The sequence below is a fragment of the Oncorhynchus mykiss genome, chromosome 10, assembly GCF_057628025.1.
Source record: "Oncorhynchus mykiss isolate SJ-2025 chromosome 10, ASM5762802v1, whole genome shotgun sequence".
Lineage (NCBI taxonomy): Eukaryota > Metazoa > Chordata > Actinopteri > Salmoniformes > Salmonidae > Oncorhynchus > Oncorhynchus mykiss.
Window position 1 is genome coordinate 18,497,723 of NC_143031.1, and position 22,943 is coordinate 18,520,665.

General features: G+C 42.6%; 1 protein-coding gene across 2 annotated transcripts in view; it reads left to right on the forward strand.

Moving 5' to 3' along the window:
- tmem132e (transmembrane protein 132E) overlaps positions 1-22,943 on the forward strand; it is a 357,286-nt gene that overhangs the window by 259,843 nt on the left and 74,500 nt on the right. The window contains exons 1-2 of one of the 2 annotated variants that reach the window (XM_036989825.2): positions 17,907-18,545; positions 19,385-20,324. In XM_036989825.2, coding sequence (XP_036845720.2) covers positions 18,467-18,545; positions 19,385-20,324 — 1,019 coding nt within the window. In that variant the 5' untranslated portion in view covers positions 17,907-18,466. Of the gene's footprint in view, positions 1-17,906; positions 18,546-19,384; positions 20,325-22,943 lie in introns of those variants that run through there. The other variant, XM_036989826.2, reaches the window with a different exon arrangement.

Sequence of the window (22,943 nt, forward strand, 5' to 3'; positions counted from 1 at the left end):
AACCTAAGATGTAGTAAGATGAATGACATCATGTGTAGTAGGACAATATGTTCCAGAAGAAACAAGGTTTACCAACCTGCAGATGATTGAACTCAACAATCTCATGTAAATCAGCTATACATTTCAGGAGGTAGTAAGTCATTGGTGTTAGGTACGGTTCTCCACTAACCGTCTTTGAAGGTTTTCATATGTTTCCATCTGTCTTACCCTCAAATCTTGGACTAACGGGAAAGACATATATTAGAGCTTGTCGTAGGGTCTTTGAAGGAATCTGGATGAATAGGCTTCCTTTCCCAAAGTGAGTAAACTGTATTTTCCCCTTGACTTTCACCTTCCACATCTCCCACCCACTGACGACAGGTGGTAATTCATTGACAAAAAGGATGTTTCCAAGGATTACAATAGTCCTGGGTCTAACACTCTCAATGTTGGAGATCCCATTAGGGATCACTGACACTGTCTGTGTCAGGTCAACTGGGATCAGCAGTTAGCCTTGTTAGAGGCCGTTATAATCAATGATATTCCACTGACATCACTGCTTTTAAGCAGAAATAAAAAATGATCAGCACGTGCTTATGAATTGAGTCAAAAATATGTCTCTTGATGACTCCATATCTGTAATTGTCACAGAGCGTACAGTATGTGTGCTGGTTCAGTGTAGTGTAGTGTAGATACATTCAATACACAGTAGACCTCAATACAGTTCATGAACCATACTGTTACTCCCTTTGCTTAAACCAAAGGACCCCTCTGGCACAAACCTCAGTGCCCGATCCTTAACCATCATAGGATATCTAGGCTAATTAACTGAACTCCTGTTGAGGTGACCTCCATTACTGCCCAATCCTCTACTACCTACACTCTTGTGTCAGAACAAACAACCTTAACCTCAAAAGCCACCTCATCAAAGCCCTGCTTACAGTGTTTACCAGTGGTTATAACTTATTTATCAAGGATATAGCATCATGTCCTTCATTTCATACCAAATCACCCTTCAGGTCTCTTGCCAGATACACAGTTTATTCAGTGAAGTTCTAAAGGGTTGGCAAATTGTCTGATCAGATCTCCAATTATGTACCAGAGAAGGGTCCAAGGAAGCCTCCTTGCTCTCCGCGTGGGCTTTGGTTCACTACACAGACACGATTCTCTGTAGACTGTCTTTTATCTGCTAGATGAACAGATGTCTGATAACCCAACTGGCAACTACACAACAGCCGGGCATTCGCAGACACATGCCCAAGACTTTGAAAATCATTGCCATTTCTCCAAATGGTTTTGGACAACCACTTGCCTCCGTGGCACATATTGCAACTTGTTAATAATAGTTAGCGCTCTCTTAAAAAAAAAAAACATTTATGCACCCAGTTTATGTGCTTGATTTTAGGTTGATCAATTGTTTATTATTCTGACAGGTAAATACTATTTTCTCTAAGTAACCTCTAACTTTTTTTTCAGTCAGAGTGAGTTCTGTCCATGGTTTTCCCGATCCAGAAAGTGAACTCGCGGCCCATAATAGCACTTGCTGATAGAACAAGAAGCTAGCCTATGACTCGATGACTGGCAGTTGACTTTAGATCTCAGCGACGGTGTCATCATTGCACAATGGTTAGGCCTACTAGCGGACTCAGCAGATTTGCACACGTTTACAGTACATTTGCACTGCCACAGATTGTGAGATCCTGCTATTTTTTCAAAAGCATAGGACCACTGCAAATGTTGTTCTTGCCCTAAAGCTAATAAAGAGAGCATGCAATGGCATTGTCAGACTGCACTAAAACCATCTGAACCATGAGCACAGCATTTCCATTCTTCATAGTACATAAGTTAAATATACGTCCATTTTCTGGAAAAAGTGCTGTGCGTGGGATTTAGCTGAAAAAGAAGTCAAAGCTTTCCTTGCTCATTCAAAAACGTTTTTCTTTCTCTAACCCAGACTAGGCCCATTCAGTGGATGGGTTTAAGTGGAGCCCCATATGTTGACCCAGGCAAATCAAATTCCTCCTAACATGTGGCCATGGAAACGGAGAGTGGATAGGTATTCCGGAATTGGGGGTCTTGTTCTCAAGCCAAGGCAAGGACAAATGTTCTTGGTACCCCTGGTTGTTATGGTGATCTGGCAGGGAGGTTTGGAGTCCATCACCATGAGAACAAGCAAACTAAAAGCTGTGTGTGTGTGAGAGCGAAGGAGTTTGAAACAAAGATATATTTTCCTCCCACCCAAGAGCACAGAGGCTCAAAATCCATCGGCTAAAAATCCCCCACTCGATCTGGGGACAGGGCATGACATTGTGAAGGGTTTCTTTACAATATACAGGGTTTTCCTGAATAGCTCCCAGCAATTGCAAAGCTAATGAAATAACTTTTTTTTTTTTGCAACTTACTGCGAATGAGTTTATTTTTGCATAGGAAGTTATTGTTACAAACGTGTGTAAATTATATCTTAGTACCACTATGTCTTTCAAATATACCCAATATACACAACCGTTCAAAAGTTTGGGGTCACTTAGAAATTGCCTTGTTTTTGAAAGAAAAGCCCATTTTTTTGTCCATTAAAACATCAAATTGGTCAGAAATACAGTGTAAACATTGTTAATGTTGTAAATGACTATTGTAGCTGGAAACTTTTATCAGCAACCATCACTCCTGTGTTCCAATGGCACATTGTGTTAGCTAATCCAAGTTTATAATTTTAAAAGGCTAATTGATCATTAGAAAACTCTTTTGAAATTATGTTAGCACAGCTGAAAACTGTTGTGCTGATTAAAGGTGCAATAAAACGGGCCTTCTTTAGACTAGTTGAGTATTTGGAGCGTTAGCATTTGTGGGTTCGATTACAGGCTCAAAATGGCTAGAAACAAATAACTTTCTACTGAAGCTTGTCAGTCTATTCTTATTCTGAAAAATGAAGGCTATTCCATTCAAGAAATTGCCAAGCAACTGAAGATCTCGTACAACGCTGTGTACTATTCCCTTCACAGAACCCCGCAAACTGTCTCTAACCAGAATTAGAAAGAGGGGTGGGAGGCCCCAGTGCACAACTAAGCAAGAGGATAAGTACATTAGTGTCTAGTTTGAGAAACAGAAGCCTCGCAAGTCCTCAGTTGGCAGCTTCATTAAATAGTACCCGCAAAACACCAGTCTCAACAGTGAAGAGGCGACTCCCGGATACTGGCCTTGTAGGCAGAGTTCCTCTCTCCAATGTCTGTGTTCTTTTGCCCATCATAATCTTTTCTTTTTATTGGCCAGTCTGAGATATGGCTTTTTTTTGCAACTCTGCCTAGAAGGCCAGCATCCCAGAGTAGCCTCTGCACTGCTGACGTTGAGACTGGTGTTATGCGGGGTACTATATATTCAAGCTCCAGAGAGGGGAAGCAGGAGCAGGTGTGACACTATGAGGATGTGGAGGAATGCAAATTGTGGATTTACAAGAAAACATGAATCATCATGTTTTAAGCCCTGGATTTCTTACCCCTTGATATTGTTGTTGGATCTGATTTTAGCATCTAACATAACCAATATTTTAATACAATGATTTTATTGTTCCTCATGGAGTCTGCACGTTGTAAATATGGTATTGGCAATGACCCTAGAACCTACCCTGTATATAACTTACTTACTTTCTTGTGTTCTTCTTGTTTCTATTTCTCGTGTGTTTTTGTTCTACTTTACTTTATTTTATAGTACTACTGATTATCATTACTGCATTGTTGGGAAAGAGCTTGCAAGAAATGCATTTCACAATTCCGAGCACGTGCCAATAAAACTTGAAACTAAAATTTAAACTTACTATCAACAGCTGTAGGAGAGTGTAACCCCATTTACATTGTCAAACCGACAGGTTGTCTCACTGTTTTATGCAGGTTGGCATTTATTGCCTTCCAGGCACGATTCATGACAAATGTCAGTCTGCCTGAGGGCTGAAATTCTGCATTTGTAAGCCGTTTTTTGCAAAATAGCTTAAAACCTCTAGTGACTCCCCATCCCGCATGCGGGAGCGTAATCATCGTCTGACACTAATTAGCATAACGCAACGGACGTAAATATCCCTAGAAAATATTCCTATTCATGAAAATCACAAATTAAATATATTGAGACACAGCTTAGCCTTTTGTTAATCACCTTGTCATCTTAGATTTTCAAAATATGCTTTACAGCCAAAGCTAGACAAGCATTTGTCTAAGTTTATCGATAGCCTAGCATAGCATTATGTTCAGCTAGCAGCAGGTAACTTGGTCAAGGAAATCAGAAAAGCAATCAAATTAAATCGTTTACCTTTGATGAGCTGTTTTCACTCACGAGACTCCCAGTTAGATAGCAAATGTTCCTTTTTTCCAAAAATATTATTTTTGAAGCCGAAATAGCTCCGTTTGTTCTTCACGTTTGGCTGAAATTGCAGTCACGAAAACCGAAAAATATTCCAAATTAGCTCCATAATATCGACAGAAACATGGCAAACGTTGTTTATAATCAATCCTCAAGGTGTTTTTCAAATATCTATTCGATAATATATCCATCGGGACAATTAGTTTTTCATTGGATTAATGGCTACCTCTGTATTTTACGCGAGAGTCTCTCTGACAGCATCAGGTGACCACTTGCGCAATGTAGCTGCTTACGGGTATTCTTCAACATAAATGCGTAAAACTACGTCACAATGCTGTAGACACCTTCGGGAATACAGAGAAATAGTAATCTGGTTGATAGCCCATTCACTGCTCAATAGGGACTCATTGGAACGCAGCGCTTTCAAAACATGAGGCACTTCCGGATTGGATTTTTCTCAGGCTTTCGCCTGCAACATAAGTTCTGTTATATTCACAGACAATATTTTACAGTTTTGGAAACTTTAGAGTGTTTTCTATCCTAAGCTGTCAATTATATGCATATTCTAGCATCTTGTCCTGACAAAATATCCCGTTTAAAACAGGAACGTTTTTTTTTCTCCCAAAAATGAAAACACTGCCCCCTAGTCACAACAGGTTAATTCTGAATCATAGAGCTAGATTTGTTTTAATCTCGTGTGAGGGTGATAGCAGACAGCTTCTCTGTATGAAGGTGAAAGCAATGCATTTCTGGTGTAATCAATTATCAACCTCCGCAGAAACCCTTTCAGTCAATGGGCTCATTAGAGTTCCCAGTGGACTAGCTCTATCCATATTGCTTTCTCTTTCCTTGCTCATTAAGCAGTCTTCAATGTGAAATCAATCCTAAATTTGTGTGGCCAGTGTGTGTGTGTGTGTGTGTGTGTGTGTGTGTGTGTGTGTGTGTGTGTGTGTGTGTGTGTGTGTGTGTGTGTGTGTGTGTGTGTGTGTGTGTGTGAGTGAGAGAGAGAGAGAGAGGGTCAGAAGGTTGGTTGTTTTAGATCACAATACTTTTTGTGCTAATTAAATCAAATCAAATAAAATGTATTTATATAGCCCTTCGTACATCAGCTGATATCTCAAAGTGCTGTACAGAAACCCAACCTAAAACCCCAAACAGCAAGCAATGCAGGTGTAGAAGCACGGTGGCTAGGAAAAACTCCCTAGAAAGCCAAAACCTATGAAGAAACCTAGAGAGGAACCAGGCTATGTGGGGTGGCCAGTTCTCTTCTGGCTGTGCCGGGTGGAGATTATAACAGAACATGGCCAAGATGTTCAAATGTTCATAAATGACCAGCATGGTCAAATAATGATAATCACAGGCAGATCAGTTGAAACTGGAGCAGCAGCACGGCCAGGTGGACTGGGGACAGCAAGGAGTCATCATGTCTGGTAGTCCTGAGGCATGGTCCTAGGGCTCAGGTCCTCCGAGAGAGAGAAAGAAAGAGAGAATTAGAGAATGCATACTTAAATTCACACAGGACACCGGATAGGACAGGAGAAGTACTCCAGATATAACAAACTGACCCTAGCCCCCCGACACAAACTACTGCAGCATATATACTGGAGGCTGAGACAGGAAGGGACAGGAGACACTGTGGCCCCATCCGATGACACCCCCGGACAGGGCCAAAACAGGAAGGATATAACCCCACCCACTTTGCCAAAGCACAGCCCCCACACCACTAGAGAGATATCTTCAACCACCAACTTACCATCCTGAGACAAGGCCGAGTATAGCCCACAAAGATCTCCGCCACGGCACAACCCGGGGGGGCAACCCAGACAGGAAGATCACATCAGTGGTATCAGTGATATATTACAATATAGTATTATAGTTCAGGCCCTATCAGCATAATTTTTTTGATTGAGATATTCAAAATGTTCATTCTTACTGCAAAGTAATAGTTTTGTCTCGCTCCCGAAATTTTGACAGATCGATTTTAGGCTAATTGAATAAGGCCCAAAGAAACATCAGGCCTCAAAAGGTGGAAACACAAAGAGCAAAATGTTGAGCCTAACACTGGAGCTTAGCCTGATGGTGGAAATGCACCAGGATTTCTCTCCACTTTTATAGCCTATAATAACACAAGTATTACAGTCATGGAATTGTAATTGGCAGATATTTTCTTACAACAATGAACGTATATACCCGATGGGTTGGACGATTCTCTTTAATATATATATACACATACTGAACAAAAATATAAATAAATAAATCTATGGATTTCACATGACTGGGCAGAGGCACAGCCATGGGTGGGCTTTGGAGGGCATAGATCCACCCACTTGGGAGCCAGACCCACCCACTGGAGAGCCAGGCCCACCCACTGGGGAGCCAGAACCAATCAGAATGAGTTTTACGGACAGAAATACCCCTCAGTTTCATCAGCTGTCCGGGTGGCTGGTCTCAGACGATCCCGCAGGTAAAGAAGCCGGATGTGGTGGTCCAAAAACATAAAGATACCCTCTTTTCTACCTGTATTCTGTTCCCCATTCTTACAATGACTCTTTTATTGTGCACATAGGTATTTAATATGCATAGGTCCATGAGCAACCAGCTCTGTTTCTCTTGGAGCATACAGGAACCAAATGGGCATTTCACTGTTACTGTCTGCGATACGGCATGTCATCTGCCTCCATGAAAGCTTCACTATTTTCCCAGTTTCTGTACTGAACCAGCTCTGTTCTGGTTCTATTCTGTATTTTTGAGACTGTAAATGTGTAATGGTCTGACCTGAATGTGCCCAATTGCTGAATGTGTATAGCAATCCGTGTCAGCGATAGGGTTTCAAATATCCATCTCATTCTAATGGTATTATGTTGCAGTTTTTTTATTTTAATGATGGCGATTAGGGATACATTAATCTGTACCTCATCATTTTAGAGGCAGCTCAAGATTAAATCTGTTTACTTGCCCCGATACTCTTTGTGTGTGATGGGATTGTCAACACACACAACTCTGAAATGCACTAAATCAGTTTAAAATGTGTTTGAATCAGGTGTTCCACATCCCAGATAAAAACAGTATGTCATTTTGAATAACACAAGCAATGACAAGGCAACAACAAGCTTTGTTTAGCTGGTAGGTAGCTAGCTAGCTACAAACATATTTTGATTCTTAAAACATGAACATCTCATAGTACAATTTTACATCTTACTTTTAAGTCTTGTAGAATGACTGACATGTTGTGTTTTGTCTATCAGACATAATAAAGTGAAAACATCAATTTCTGGCATTGATGAAAATAGACAATCCCCAGGGATGTGGGGAAAGAATGCATGTACCTCCACCCATGTTTGAAGTGCAAATTTGGACTTTGGAATTCTACCATAACAGGAACTTTGTCTACACTTTGTGTTGCTGTCAACATAAATCGAAATGTTAATGCAAATTGTTTTAAAGGATTCCTTTATATACATTGCTGTGACAAAGTATTTTCCCCCTTCCTGATTTCTTATTTTTTTGCACATTTGTCAAACGTAAATGTTTCACAAAGATAACCCAAGTAAACACAAAATGCAGTTTTTAAGTGATGATTTTATTTACTAAGGGAAAAAAGCTATCTGAACCTTCATGGCCCTATGTGAAAAAGTAATTGCCCCCTAAACCTAATAACTGGTTGTGCCATCCTCAGCAGCAACAACTGCAATCAAGCGTTTGCGATAACAGGCAATGATTCTTTCACATCGCTGTGGAGGAATTTTGGCCCACTCTTCTTTGCAGAATTGTTTTAATTCAGCCACACTGGAGGGTTTTTGAGCATGAACCGCCTTTTTAAGGTCACGCCACATCATCTCAATCGGATTCAAGTCCGGACTCCAAAACCATTTGCAGAACCTTCATTTTTTTTAAGCCATTCAGAGGTGGATTTGCTGGTCTGTTTTGGATCATTGTCCTGCTGCAGAACCCAAGTGCGCTTCAGCTTGAGGTCACGAACTGATGGCCGGACATTCTCCTTCAGGATGTTTTGGTAGAGACCAGAATTCATGGTTCCATCAATCACAGCAAGTCGTCCAGGTCCTGATGCAGCAAAGCAGCCCATCACACTACCACCACCATATTTGACTATTGGTATAATGTTCCTTTTCTGAAATCCTGTGTTACTTTTACGGCAGATGTAACGTGACGTACACCTTCCAAAAAGTTTTGTCTCGTCAGTCCACAGAATATTTTCCCAAAAGTCTTGGGGATCATCAAGATGTTTTTTGCCAAAAGTGTGATGAGCCTTTATGTTCTTTTTGGTCAGCAGATGTTTTCGCCTTGGAACTCTGCCATGGATGCCATTTTTGCACAGTCTCTTTCTTATGGTTGAGTCATGAACACCGACCTTAACTGAGGTCTGCAGTTCTTTAGATGTTGTTGTGGGTTCTTTTGTGACCTCTTGGATGAGTCGTCGCGTCGCTCTTGGGGTAATTTTAGGCCGGCCAATCCTGGCAAGGTTCACCGCTGTTCCAAATGTTCTCCATTTGTGGATACTGGCTCTCACCGTGGTTCGCTGTAGTCCCAAAGCTTTAGAAATGGCTTTGTAAACCTTTCCAGACTGATAGATGTCAATTACTTTTTCTCATCTGTTCCTGAATTTCTTTGAATCGCGGCATGATGTCTTGCTTTTTGAGATCTTTTGGCCTACTTCACTTTTTTCAGACAGGTTCTTTTTAAGGGATTTCTTGATTCAACAGTTCTGGCAGTAATCAGGCCTGGGTGTGGCTAGTGAAATTGAACTCAGCTTTCCAAAAAATTAGATTAACCACAGTAAATTCATGATTTAACAAGGGGAGGCGATTACTTTGTCCCATAGGGCCATGACAGTTTGGATAGCTTTTTCCCTTAATAAATAAAAGTATCACTTAAAAACTGCATTTTGTGTTTACTTGGGTTATCTTTGTGTAATATTACAATTTGTTTGATGATCTGAAACATTTAAGTGTGACAAATGTGCAAAAACATAAGAAATCAGGAAGGGGGCAAATACTTTTTCACAGCACTGTAGATACCTATTGCTTAGCAATATGGAGGAACATTTGTAACTTTTCATACGACTCATGAATATTCAACAGCTGCACAAGTGGCCATATCATTGTCTCTGAGAAATGTGATTTGGAAAATATCTTTAGAACATTAGAATATTGAGCAGCAAGCACAGACTACTAATATTTTGTAACGCTCGTCCTCTTCTTCTGATGAGGAGTAAGAGATGTCGGACCAATGTGCAGCGTGGTAAGTGTCCATAACAATACTTTATTTTTTTAAATTATTTTTTTATTTAACCTTTATTTAACCAGGTAGGCAAGTTGAGAACAAGTTCTCATTTACAATTGCGACCTGGCCAAGATAAAGCAAAGCAGTTTGACAGATACAACGACACAGAGTTACACATGGAGTAAAACAAACATACAGTCAATAATACAGTATAAACAAGTCTATATACGATGTGAGCAAATGAGGTGAGAAGGGAGGTAAAAGGCAAAAAAAGGCCATGGTGGCAAAGTAAATACAATATAGCAAGTAAAACACTGGAATGGTAGATTTGCAATGGAAGAATGTGCAAAGTAGAAATAAAAATAATGGGGTGCAAAGGAGCAAAATAAATAAATTAATTAAATACAGTAGGGAAAGAGGTAGCTGTTTGGGCTAAATTATAGGTGGGCTATGTACTGTGAGCAGCTCTGACAGTTGGTGCTTAAAGCTAGTGAGGGAGATAATTGTTTCCAGTTTCAGAGATTTTTGTAGTTCGTTCCAGTCATTGGCAGCAGAGAACTGGAAGAAGAGGCGGCCAAAGAAAGAATTGGTTTTGGGGGTGACTAGAGAGATATACTGTACCTGCTGGAGCGTGTGCTACAGGTGGGAGATGCTATGGTGACCAGCGAGCTGAGATAAGGGGGGACTTTACCTAGCAGGGTCTTGTAGATGACATGGAGCCAGTGGGTTTGGCGACGAGTATGAAGCGAGGGCCAGCCAACGAGAGCGTACAAGTCGCAATGGTGGGTAGTATATGGGGCTTTGGTGACAAAACGGATTGCACTGTGATAGACTGCATCCAATTTGTTGAATAGGGTATTGGAGGCTATTTTGTAAATGACATCGCCAAAGTCGAGGATTGGTAGGATGGTCAGTTTTACAAGGGTATGTTTGGCAGCATGAGTGAAGGATGCTTTGTTGCGAAATAGGAAGCCAATTCTAGATTTAACTTTGGATTGGAGATGTTTGATATGGGTCTGGAAGGAGAGTTTACAGTCTAACCAGACACCTAAGTATTTGTAGTTGTCCACGTATTCTAAGTCAGAGCCGTCCAGAGTAGTGATGTTGGACAGGCGGGTAGGTGCAGATAGCGATCTGTTGAAGAGCATGCATTTAGTTTTACTTGTATTTAAGAGCAATTGGAGGCCACGGAAGGAGAGTTGTATGGCATTGAAGCTTGCCTGGAGGGTTGTTAACACAGTGTCCAAAGAAGGGCCAGAAGTATACATAATGGTGTCGTCTGCGTAGAGGTGGATCAGAGACTCACCAGCAGCAAGAGCGACCTCATTGATGTATACAGAGAAGAGAGTCGGTCCAAGAATTGAACCCTGTGGCACCCCCATAGAGACTGCCAGAGGTCCGGACAGCAGACCCTCCGATTTGACACACTGAACTCTATCAGAGAAGTAGTTGGTGAACCAGGTGAGGCAATCATTTGAGAAACCAAGGCTGTCGAGTCTGCCGATGAGGATGTGGTGATTGACAGAGTCGAAAGCCTTGGCCAGATCAATGAATACGGCTGCACAGTAATGTTTCTTATCGATGGCGGTTAAGATATCGTTTAGGACCTTGAGCGTGGCTGAGGTGCACCCATGACCAGCTCTGAAACCAGATTGCATAGCAGAGAAGGTATGGTGAGATTCGAAATGGTCGGTAATCTGTTTGTTGACTTGGCTTTCGAAGACCTTAGAAAGGCATGGTAGGATAGATATAGGTCTGTAGCAGTTTGGGTCAAGAGTGTCCCCCCCCTTTGAAGAGGGGGATGACCGCAGCTGCTTTCCAATCTTTGGGAATCTCAGACGACACGAAAGAGTGGTTGAACAGGCTAGTAATAGGGGTGGCAACAATTTTGGCAGATAATTTTAGAACGAAAGGGTTTTGCAGCCCTTTCAGAACATCAGCTGAACGGATTTGGGAGAAGGAGAAATGGGGAAGGCTTGGGCGAGTTGCTGTTGGGGGTGCAGTGCTGTTGACCGGGGTAGGAGTAGCCAGGTGGAAAGCATGGCCAGCCGTAGAAAAATGCTTATTGAAATTCTCAATTATGGTGGATTTATCAGTGGTGACAGTGTTTCCTATCTTCAGTGTAGTGGGCAGCTGGGAGGAGGTGTTCTTATTCTCCATGGACTTTACAGTGTCCCAGAACTTTTTTGAGTTAGTGTTGCAGGAAGCAAATTTCTGCTTGAAAAAGCTAGCCTTGGCTTTTCTAACTGCCTGTGTATAATGGTTTCTAGTTTCCCTGAACAGCTGCATATCACGGGGCTGTTCGATGCTAATGCAGAACGCATAGGATGTTTTTGTGTTGGTTAAGGGCAGTCAGGTCTGGGGAGAACTAAGGGCTATATCTGTTCCTGGTTCTGCATTTCTTGAATCGGGCATGTTTATTTAAGATGGTTAGGAAGGCATTTAAAAAAAATATCCAGGCATCCTCTACTGACGGGATGAGATCAATATCCTTCCAGGATACCCCGGCCAGGTCGAATAGAAAGGCCTGCTCGCTGAAGTGTTTCAGGGAGCGTTTTACAGTGATGAGTGGAGGTCGTTTGACCGCTGACCCATTACTGATGCACGCAATGAGGCAGTGATCGCTGAGATCTTGGTTGAAGACAGCAGAGGTGTATTTAGAGGGCAAGTTCGTTATGATGATATCTATGAGGGTGCCCGTGTTTAAGGCATTGGGGAGGTACCTGGTAGGTTCATTGATAATTTGTGTGAGATTGAGGGCATCAAGTTTAGATTGTAGGATGGCTGGGGTGTTAAGCATGTTCTAGTTTAGGTCGCTTAGCAGCACGAGCTCTGAAGATAGATGGGGGGCAATCAGTTCACATATGGTGTCCAGAGCACAGCTGGGGGCAGAGGGTGGTCTATAGCAGGCGGCAACGGTGAGAGACTTGTTTTTAGAGAGGTGGATTTTTAAAAGTAGAAGTTCAAATTGTTTGGGTACAGACCTGGATAGTTGGACAGAACTCTGCAGGCTATCTTTGCAGTAGATTGCAACACCGCCCCCTTTGGCAGTTCTATCTTGTCTGAAAATGTTGCAGTTTGGAATTAAAATTTCAGAATTTTTGGTGGTCTTCCTAAGCCAGGATTCAGACACAGCTAGAACATCCGGGTTGGCAGAGTGTGCTAAAGCAGTGAATAGAACAAACTTAGGGAGGAGGCTTCTAATGTTAACATGCATGAAACCAGGGCTATTACAGTTACAGAAGTCGTCAAAAGAGAGCGCCTGGGGAATAGGAGTGGAGCTAGGCACTGCATGGCCTGGATTCACCTCTACATCGCCAGAGGAACATAGGAGGAGTAGAATAAGGGTGCGGCTAAAAGCAATAAGAATTGGTCGTCTAGAACATCTGGAACAGAGAGTAAAAGGAGGTTTCTGGGGGCGATAAAATAGCATCAAGGTATAATGTACAGACAGAGGTATGGTAGGATGTGAATACAGTGGAGGTAAACCTAGGTATTGAGTGATGAAGAGAGAGATATTGTCTCTAGAAACATCATTGAAACCAGGAGATGTCATTGCATGTGTGGGTGGTGGAACTAATAGGTTGGATAAGGTATAGTGAGCAGGACTAGAGGCTCTACAGTGAAATAAGCCAATGAACACTAACCAGAACAGCAATGGACAAGGCATATTGACATTAAGGAGAGTTATGCTTAGTCGAGTGATCAAAAGGGTCCGGTGAGTGGAGAGGTTGGTTGGGGGTCACGGCGATTTAGACAGCTAGCCAGGCCATCGGTAGCAAGCTAGCATAGGATGGAGGTCTGTTATTAGCCACCTGATGCGTTCCGTCAGTAGATTAGTGGGGTTCCGTGTGGTAGAGGGGATTAATCCAAATCACACAACAACAACAAAAATAAAAACAATAGATGTAGTTATAGAGGCCCAAGAAGAAAACATAATAATAATAATACAAATAAATAAATAAATTGTCCGATTGTCTATTCAGATAGCAGCCGATAAGACAGCTAATGGTTAGCAGGCCGCAGATGGGCGTTCAGGTAACGTCGCGACGGAGGAGCCAGCCGGATAACTCCTTCGGGTAGATAACGTCGGCAGTCCAGTTGTGAAGGCCCGGTGGGGCTCCGCGTAGGCAGTAAAACGGGTCCGGATAGGTGACTGCAGCCCAGGAGTGATTGATGGAACTCAGGAGTGATTGACGGAGCTGGCTAGCTCCGGAATAATTGATGTTTGCTCCGGAATCGACGAAAGCCGATAGTCACACGGATAGCAGCTAGCTAGCTGTGAGATCCAGGTATGAATGTCCAGAGTTAGCGGTTGAAATCCAGGGACATGGAGAGAAAAATTGGTCCGGTATGTTCCGTTCCGAGCCGCGCAGCGCTGCGCCGTACAAAACTGGCGATAGATTTTCGAGCTAAAGGATAGCTGAATACTAACGATTTGCCAGTAAAGAAGCTAACTAGCTTCTGAACTAGCTTCTGATTAGCTTCTGGGCTAGCTTCTGGCTAGCTCCTGGCTAGCTTCTGGCTAGTTTCTGGCTAGCTTCATGGAGTTTCTGGCTAGCTTCTTGGAGGATTACAGATTTGAGGTAAATAATACTTTTTTATAAATATAAATTGGTGAGGCGGGTTGCAGGAGAGTGTTTTGAAGATGAATTGATGGTAAATTTAAAAGTGTATGTGAAAAAAGTTGTAAATATATATATATATACGGGACACGACAAGACAAGGACAAAATACGTCTGAACTGCTATGCCATCTTGGGATGTTCTTTACGTGAACACTAAACTACAAAATAACAACGTGAATAACCGAAACAAATGAAACAGTCCCGTGTGAAACTGACACAGGAAACAATCACCCACAAATCAAAAGTGAAACCAGGCTACCTAAGTATGGTTCTCAAGCAGGGACAACGATTGACAGCTGCCTCTGATTGAGAACCATACCAGGCCATACACAGAAATCCCAAATCATAGAAAATGGAACATAGACAACCCACCCAACTCACACCCTGACCATACTAAACAAAGACATAACAACAGAACTAAGGTCAGAACGTGACATATTTGCTTTGCTCAGTTTGATATCAGCCGTTTTTATTTTACATTGTGATATGTTTCAATGTAGTGATTGACTGAGGTCTATGAAATATGCATACCTTTGTTTTTCAGCCTCAATACTTTATAAGATCGATATTCTGCACAATGTAAAATTGCGTAAGACATTTAGGATCGATGGGAATGCTCCGATGACAGAGACATTAGTATATTGGTGAAGACGCTGCCGTTCACTTTAAACGCTTGAGCAACCTTTCCTTCCCCTGTCATTGAAGAGGCATTTATTCATTTAACCTACCTTGCTCTCCCATTCATTTCTCTGCATATTTTAACCTGCGCCACTCAGCTCATAACAGCCAGTGTCTATATTTTCAATGACTTTGACAGGCTGCTTTATATCTACAACTGTTAGTGCTGAGCGAATATCCAACGTTTTGGGTGAGGGTGTTATTAAATAAAACTGATTGACCGACGTCGGTTCAATTACCTGAATTCCAAAGTGCCGTTTCAATTAAAGAGAAATAAAATAATTCACGAAAGAAAACAGAGAAATCAAGTCAAGAACTATTTGGGACACAATTTTAAAAATACATTTTACCCCCTTTTCCTTTCATGATTTCCAATTGCGATCCAATTACAATCTTGTCTCATCTATGCAACTTCCCAACGGGCTCGGTAGAGGCAAAGGTCAGGTCATGCGTCCTCCGAAACATGACCCGCCAAACCGTGCTTCTTACCATTTTGTAGTATACACAACTGAAATATTGTATTATTTCATAGTAATTTCCTATTTGTCTATTGATTTCTACCCCATGTGGACCTGACAGAGACAATGGAATATTTTCACTATTTCACTATTTTTGGCTTTGGAATTTCCATAAAAAAATGTCCATTAAAAAATGACTGTAACTTCTTTATTTCATAGTACATTTCATGTAAAAAAAAAAAATTGTTTCAAAACCAAAATTGAAAACGGTTATTATTTTTTAATAATCAAACTGAAACAAAAAAAAACATTAATCGCTCAACACTAGCCACAGTAGCCTTTTCATGGCATCAGCAAACCAGCGCTGTTACTTAAACAGAGAATAATGTACTATAACTCCCTTGTAGATGTAAATTTTTCTCACATCACTCATTAATAAGCTAGAGTATGTTTATATAGCATGTTCCCTCTTCAGTGTCGGCCTATTTCACAGAAACTGTGATTTGCACATTTCAAAGACGCAAGTGGCAAATTGAACCCCCACCAGAGAAACGGAGGCACAACAAAAATGCCAGCACCCTACTCTAACATATAACTTTCCCTGCAGCATTCGCCCTCCAATGTGTAAACAAATACCATTGGAGGCAATGGAGCTTTGATGGGAGATGAGGGGTGCTACAAGGTAGGCAGGTTTGCCAGGAAATTATGTTGCTGTGTTTGTACTGATATAACAGACATTACAACATTAATTACATATTTGCTGTGGGTTTCGTTTTCAGGATACTGTGCCGTACTGTGTCTGTGAACTAATACCCAGACATGAGACACCAAAAGCCTCAAAGCAAATGCCCAGTTTTTTATGCAAATCAACTTATTTGCAACCATTGTTTGTTATGCTAACTCCTATCTAGCTAATGCAGCAGACTGTCTGAGTTGTGGCCATTGAGCAAGTGATTAGCATAAAGTAGCAAGATCAAACGGATCCAGCTTTATGTCATTCTAGCCCTCTGCAAATGATTAGTTTCACTGATGTCTACATTTCATCACTTTTTGTCAATAAATAAACCCTCAAATTATAAATTGACTTGATGCATCCTAACAAGTTGAAGGATAAGAGAAGGTCATTTCTGCATTATATTATGTAATATTATCTTTTTTTATCTTACATGGGTGGAAATGTAATCTTGAGGGAGAAATGGTTTGCAACATAATAGTACACACTAAGCTGAATGAAATGGCCCCAACCTTAACAACCAATAGTGGGCAAAATGTTTCATTAATCCCCATCAGGGCAAATGTTCTGATAGATGGAAAGAGCCCTGAGGTGATGCTAGCTAGTGCTACACATTCATTTCCCCCACCCAACAGATGTGTATCATGTTAACAGAGCATGCAACAGGAAGAGAAGCCACTAAATTTGGCCCTTAGGTCTAATAGGAAGCCAAATGGTAATAGGGGAGGGGGAAACTATCAGATTTCCATTTGTAAGCCCCATCTGCTCCCCCATCCCCACCGCACTTTGATACAGCAGCAACAAAAAGGAAGAGCACCCCAGGTGAAGAGGGGAAGTACCCCAGTGCATCGTGGGCCATAAATCATGCCCCCTCAATCAGACCATAATGTGCCTCGGGCTGGAGTACACAGTAGGAGGGAGGGAGGAACGGGGAACTATACAAGAGCAATCGGTTGTGTGCATTACACGTGTTTAGAAAGGGGTGAAGAGACACTCAAGCAGCTAATGTGGTCTCGTAATGGAACAGCGTTGCTCTGCTCTGCAGAGATGAGAGTATCATGTCAGTCCCCTACAGAGGTACTTCATTGCCTGGCCCTCAGACGGTCAGAGTCGACCACACTGTGGGAGTGCACCATTTGTTTGACTAGAGCTGGGCGATATGGACAAAAATCCATATCGCGATAAATGGACCCCTTTTTTCCCGATAATGAGCTATATCAGCTATATCAGCTATAAATTACATGAAATAATTTTTGAAGGAGGCTCAGACAACTCTGAGAAATGTACTGGTTCCTCAAGCAGATATGCAAAATCATCTGTAGTCCTTTGGGAAATCTGATACATGACTGAAAATAACTGATAAAAACAGTGCTCAAGAACATCTACCTCATTGCGAGATGGGAATTATTCCGTTTATCTTCTTGATGTGGAAATAAGTGAAACGGTTCGTGGTGGAATGAACAACAGTCCCCTTCATCTTTTTTTCGGCCTCCTGTTGAGCGTGATGCCGAGTGTAGGCCTGGCCCACACACAGATCCAAGAATTCCCTTGTCTTGTATTGTAGGAATTCAAGCAACTTGTGATTTAGGGGGAAAAGTAGTCGAAATCCCCTAACCCTCCCCCTCCCCCACGTACCCTCATTCTCTTTCTCGGGGCCGTGGCAGAAGAAGAGAGGAGGAGAGTGAGGAGTAGAGGGAGAGCTAATTCGTCAATGATCTTTAGCTAATCCCCCCCTCTCTCCCGCTCACTCTCTTTGCCTGAAGGCATTCAAGTAATACATTCCTCCCCCATTCCCACCTCACCCCTCCCCTCCAACACATACAGACACTCGCTCACTCACTGACTCACACACAAACAGGAGAGCCTGCCTGAACACGTCCTGTGGGAGAGGATGAATCGAGCTGGAGATTTTTTTTCCTCGAGTGTGTGGTTCAAGAGTCCTTTGAGGCCTGTGTGTCTTAGCTCTGGCTGGGAGCTAAAATGGTGATTATAGACTGAGGCTAGGTGTGGCGAGACGGGGCGGTGTCAAGGCTTTGTCTACAGCATTAGACCCAGCTAGCGAGGAGGGGTTTGGTCTATAAGGGACTGCTGCCAGAGTGAAGCTGCATGTGGACTGGATTCAAAGAGCTTCTGTGTGTCTTTGCTGTGGACCACGACTGCACCAAAGGGAGTAGAAGCAGAGGTTCAAGAACCTCTGTAGGTCCCCCACAGGCATGTGCTGCAGTGCAAGCAATTGAGACACTAAGAAATCTGTTCCAGTACAGTGAATATCTGTGGAGATATTTTTTTTACTGATGCTTGAGGATCGGTTAATTGTGTGACTGCAAACTCTCTACTGATGATTGGATATTCGCTTTTCAAAGGCTATTCAAGGAAATATACTTTCAATGCCAGGCCATTTGGAACATGGGACTTTTAATCTCTTATTTGGTCTGTCTGGAAAGGCTTTGGCACTTTTATGCCATATTCTTGGTACTTCTGATAAGTATGTCACATCAATAGTGTTTCTTTATGACTGTGTCCTATGCCTGAGCAGATTATATGTTATAGCTTGAGGGTATATGTTTTAAGTTGTTATTTTCTCTGAGTTTGTGATTATATAACACGTTTTTGTTTGTTCCCACTTTATTTTGTTCCCACTTTATTTTGTCCTAAATTATCTCCCTATTTAACCCTATTTAGCTTTTACATTTTGTCCTCGTCAAATGTCTTGTTGTTTAAAAAACCTCTGCGTTTTCAGTCAATTCTCAGTCAATTTTAAGACTGACTACTGGTGTGTTATTGAACTCCAGGAACAATCGATTGAGCGTGTTGTGTTGAGCTGAATCTTGTGAACAGCATGTATGATATAGATCAGTGGCCGGGCAGCTTATTAACGCGTAAAAGCGTACAATGACCCAACCTGCCTGCAAGCCACTTGACACATACTGCCCCTTTATCAGATGATTAGTGTTCATTGACTGTTCACATTTCATCCTTCTCTGACTGGGTGAGATGGTAAAATATGTCTGTCTGTCTGTCTGTCTGTCTGTCTGTCTGTCTGTCTGTCTGTCTGTGTCTGTCTGTCTGTCTGTCTGTCTGTCTGTCTGTCTGTCTGTCTGTCTGTCTGTCTGTCTGTCTGTCTGTCTGTCTGTCTGTCTGTCTGTCTGTCTGTCTGTGTGTGTGTGTGTGTGTGTGTGTGTGTGTGTGTGTGTGTGTGTGTGTGTGTGTGTGTGTGTGTGGCAGTTAAATGTAAAGAGCAGGTGAAAATTGCAAAGAAATAAATGACATGTTGCATTGTAAAGATTATAACCTTGTCCTCTCTCTCTCTTTCTCTCTGATCAGCATTTGCAGGGAAGGTATCCCCGACCAGCTCAGATGCTCTCCTCAGCTCTTCGGCAGTCACGTCCACCCCCCCCCCTCCTGATGTCTACCTTCCCTCCAACTTTAAGCTCTCCAACGCCCAGCTGGCCTTCTTCCTGCGAGAGACCAGGTCCTCGGGCCAGAGCAGCGGTATCCCCACCAACGGACATCCTCTCCAGCGTTCCGAAAGCTTTGTGGTCTTTCAGACCAAGGAGCTTCCCGCCGTCAACATCACCTTTGGCCCGTTCGCCCAGGACCAGAGCCTGCCCAAGGACCTCCTTCAGCCCTCCAGCCCCCTGGACATCCCCGGGCGGCTGACAGTCAACTGGAAGGTCCGGGCCTTTATTGTCCAGTCGAGGGTGTTTTCCAGCAACCCTGTGGTCCAGGTGCTCTTCTACATAGCAGGTCGCGACTGGGATGACTTCAAGGTCCAGGACAAGCTGCCCTGCGTGAGGCTCCACGCCTTCCGTGACGTACGCGAGATCAAGACGTCGTGTCACCTATGGGGGAACCTGGCTCAGTGCTTGGCCCAGCTAGAGTTGCCCCCCACCTGGTTCAATACCAATGTGGCCCCCCTGGGCCGGAGGAAAGGCTCCAGCGACAGCTTGGGCCTGGAGCTGAGTGTGGAGACCCTACAGACGGAGCTCTACTACACCCTCCACGACCCGGACAGAGGAGGGGAGTGCGGCGAGAGCTCGGGCCGCAGAGGAGGATCACAGGGTGAGCCACCCTCTCAGCACCCCCTCCTCCGCATCGGTAGCATCAGCCTGTACCAGTCCAGCCAGGAGCAGTTGGTGGTGGACAAGCAGCTGGATAAGAACATGTTCCTGAGGTTGCCGGAGAAGCCGCTGAAGCCAGGCGAGACCCTCAACATCTTCCTCTACCTGGTGCCCAACTCCACCGTGGAGCAGTTCACCCTCAAGTAAGTGGGTATTTCAATGAATTTTCTGGATTCTTAGCATCATCTCTCCTAGGTCAGAGGGTAGGGACCTTGGACCTTCTCCTCCAATACAGCTAAGGAGGCAATGAATCGCAGTGTGTGCTTTCATACGGAAATATGGCCAATGTGTTACTTACTGCCTTACATAAGCACTGTCCAAGCATTACTGACATAGTTGTTTATCGCCTTCTCCAGGGTTAACCCTAACGCTTTATTCAGGGTTAACCCTTCTCCAAGTTTAACCCTAACCCTTTATCCATGGTTAACCCTAACCCTTTATCCACGGTTAACCCTAACCCTTCTCCAAGGTTAACCCTAACCCTCCTACAGGGTTAACTCTAACCCTTGTCCAGGGAGTTCACTCTTACCAATTATATGCATTAGATTATTTTCTTAAGACTAGGTAGAATTTAAAATCACTGATTTCTTCCCTCTCATTAGATTACTTTTACTGAGTCTGTAAAAGTGTCTTGTGGCAATTACCAAGGTAGGGAGTAATGTGAGAAGAAATATTTAAATAAGTCAACTTGAGTCATCTCAGTCCTTTGAAGTGGTGCCTATATGTTTTGAACAGAAACGTTTCCTTACATAAGTGCTGGAGCTTACGCAATTAAAAGACAATTGGGAGATGTTCTCTAGAATCATGAACGTCAAGCCATTTTGAAGTTTCTGTTTTTCAACATTCTGTAGAAGAAAAAATACACTTATGGTTTGTATACCATCTCTCTATTGAACACACGCCTAGATGTTGATAACTTGAGGACTCAATTTCCCCTGTAACAGAGAGGCCTAGCTACTTCATTCCCTAGCGCTATAGATTCAACCGGCACAGTGAAGAAGTTAAAGGACTATATCATGTCAAATCTTTTTGAATCTCTCATGTAAGACTCGGCTCCAAAAACATGAGACGGAAGAGCGTTCAGCAGCCCCTCGAAAGAGCAGGCATAATGGGTAGTAATTGACATCTGTTCAAATTAAATTCCTCATGAGCTGACCCACTTCTTGTTGAATTAGAGCTTAGGGGATACGAGGCATGTCTCCTCTCCCTCGCCCCTGTGTTTCTCACTGTTCATCCTCTCCGTCAACATAATGGGAGGGTTAGAGTTCTCCGACGAAATAAAATTATTATTTAAATCCATTAAAGCCTCGGGAAAATGAGCTTTCTTTTTCCACTCCCCTGAAGATGAGAAGAAATAGAGGGGGAGGGGCCCGATATTAAGCGAAAGCTGAGGCATGACGGCAAAACGCTTCGTAAACACGGCGCCCCCTAATCAAAATGGAAACTCTCAGACTTCAATTTAGGAATTCACTGTGAATTAATTAGACTTCAATAACTCATTAAGGCAAACAGGAACAGGCAGTGCTATGATTTATGCAGGCAGGGATAGTGCATTAGAGTTATCTCCCCAGTTCAACATGAAAGACTCCTACTGCATAACCAACCCAAGGTGTGTGTGGGGACAAGCATGAGACGTGTGAATGTGCGTACTAGCATACGTATGTGCTGGATGTGTTTCCTGTGTATGTGTATAAAGGTATAAATTGTGGGCTGTCTTATGGAACTTATTCACACAACAGTCTTTTCACAAGGTAAAGGCTTTCCAGACTCCAAGGAGGACAGCCCCAAGCATTTGTCTTCACATCATCACAGCCGTGTCTGCACCCAAGGAGACCCTCCCTCCCAAAAGATATCTTGTTCCAAGCGGTGTTCTGCCCAATCTCTCACCCTAACACTAGGCCTGTGATGATACCAGTATCGCAATACTTTTTCCATGGCTAAAGTGAAAACACAAAGCAGACCGAACTCTTAGTTCCTTTAAAAACCTGTTAAATATTTTGTGCTATAGCTTAGAAAATAGATACTTTTGACTCTGGATGACTACGTAATGATGTTTGTTCCAACCTGTTTTCCTAAAGAAGTCATCCCAGCCCTACCTAACACTGTTGTCATATATAGATCAAGCATTTACTTTTAACTTCACCTCATCGGTGTCCATCCCATTCATAACATTTTCTAATGAATCCATTTTAGTGCCACTTTAGTGATGGAAATGCCAAATGTATTTTTTTTCACTGGTTTTCCATCCAGTTACATTGTATATGTTTCTGTACATAGTTAAAACATGGAGTAACAAAATGGATGACCAGATTCTCTGATGTTTCAAAGGTTTTCATAATATTGAATGATACCGTGTCTATTTCAGCCATCATCACGTTCTGTGCAATGTGCATGTCTTGGACATGACTTTCCCTTGCAAACTAGGTTGCCTTAGAAACATAACATTCAAATGTCAGCTCTCAATTCATCTTTGACCCTCCTCTTTAACATTCCTGTGATTATCTAAGAATTATACAGTGTTGCATATACAGAATAGTGATAGTGTTGCATTTCTGTCTCTCTGTGGAAAAGAGAAAAATACAACTCCAGGTTAAATAGGTGATAAGAGGGGAACATCTGAGGGAGAGAGACCCTGGGACAGTTGACTCAATTGGTTGTGAATTAAACAGTGCTGGAAGTCAACTGTTGAGGCATCTCCACCAAAATAAGATGAGTAAAGATGTAATAAAGAAGGTCTTTAAATATGAATTGAACTCAGCAAA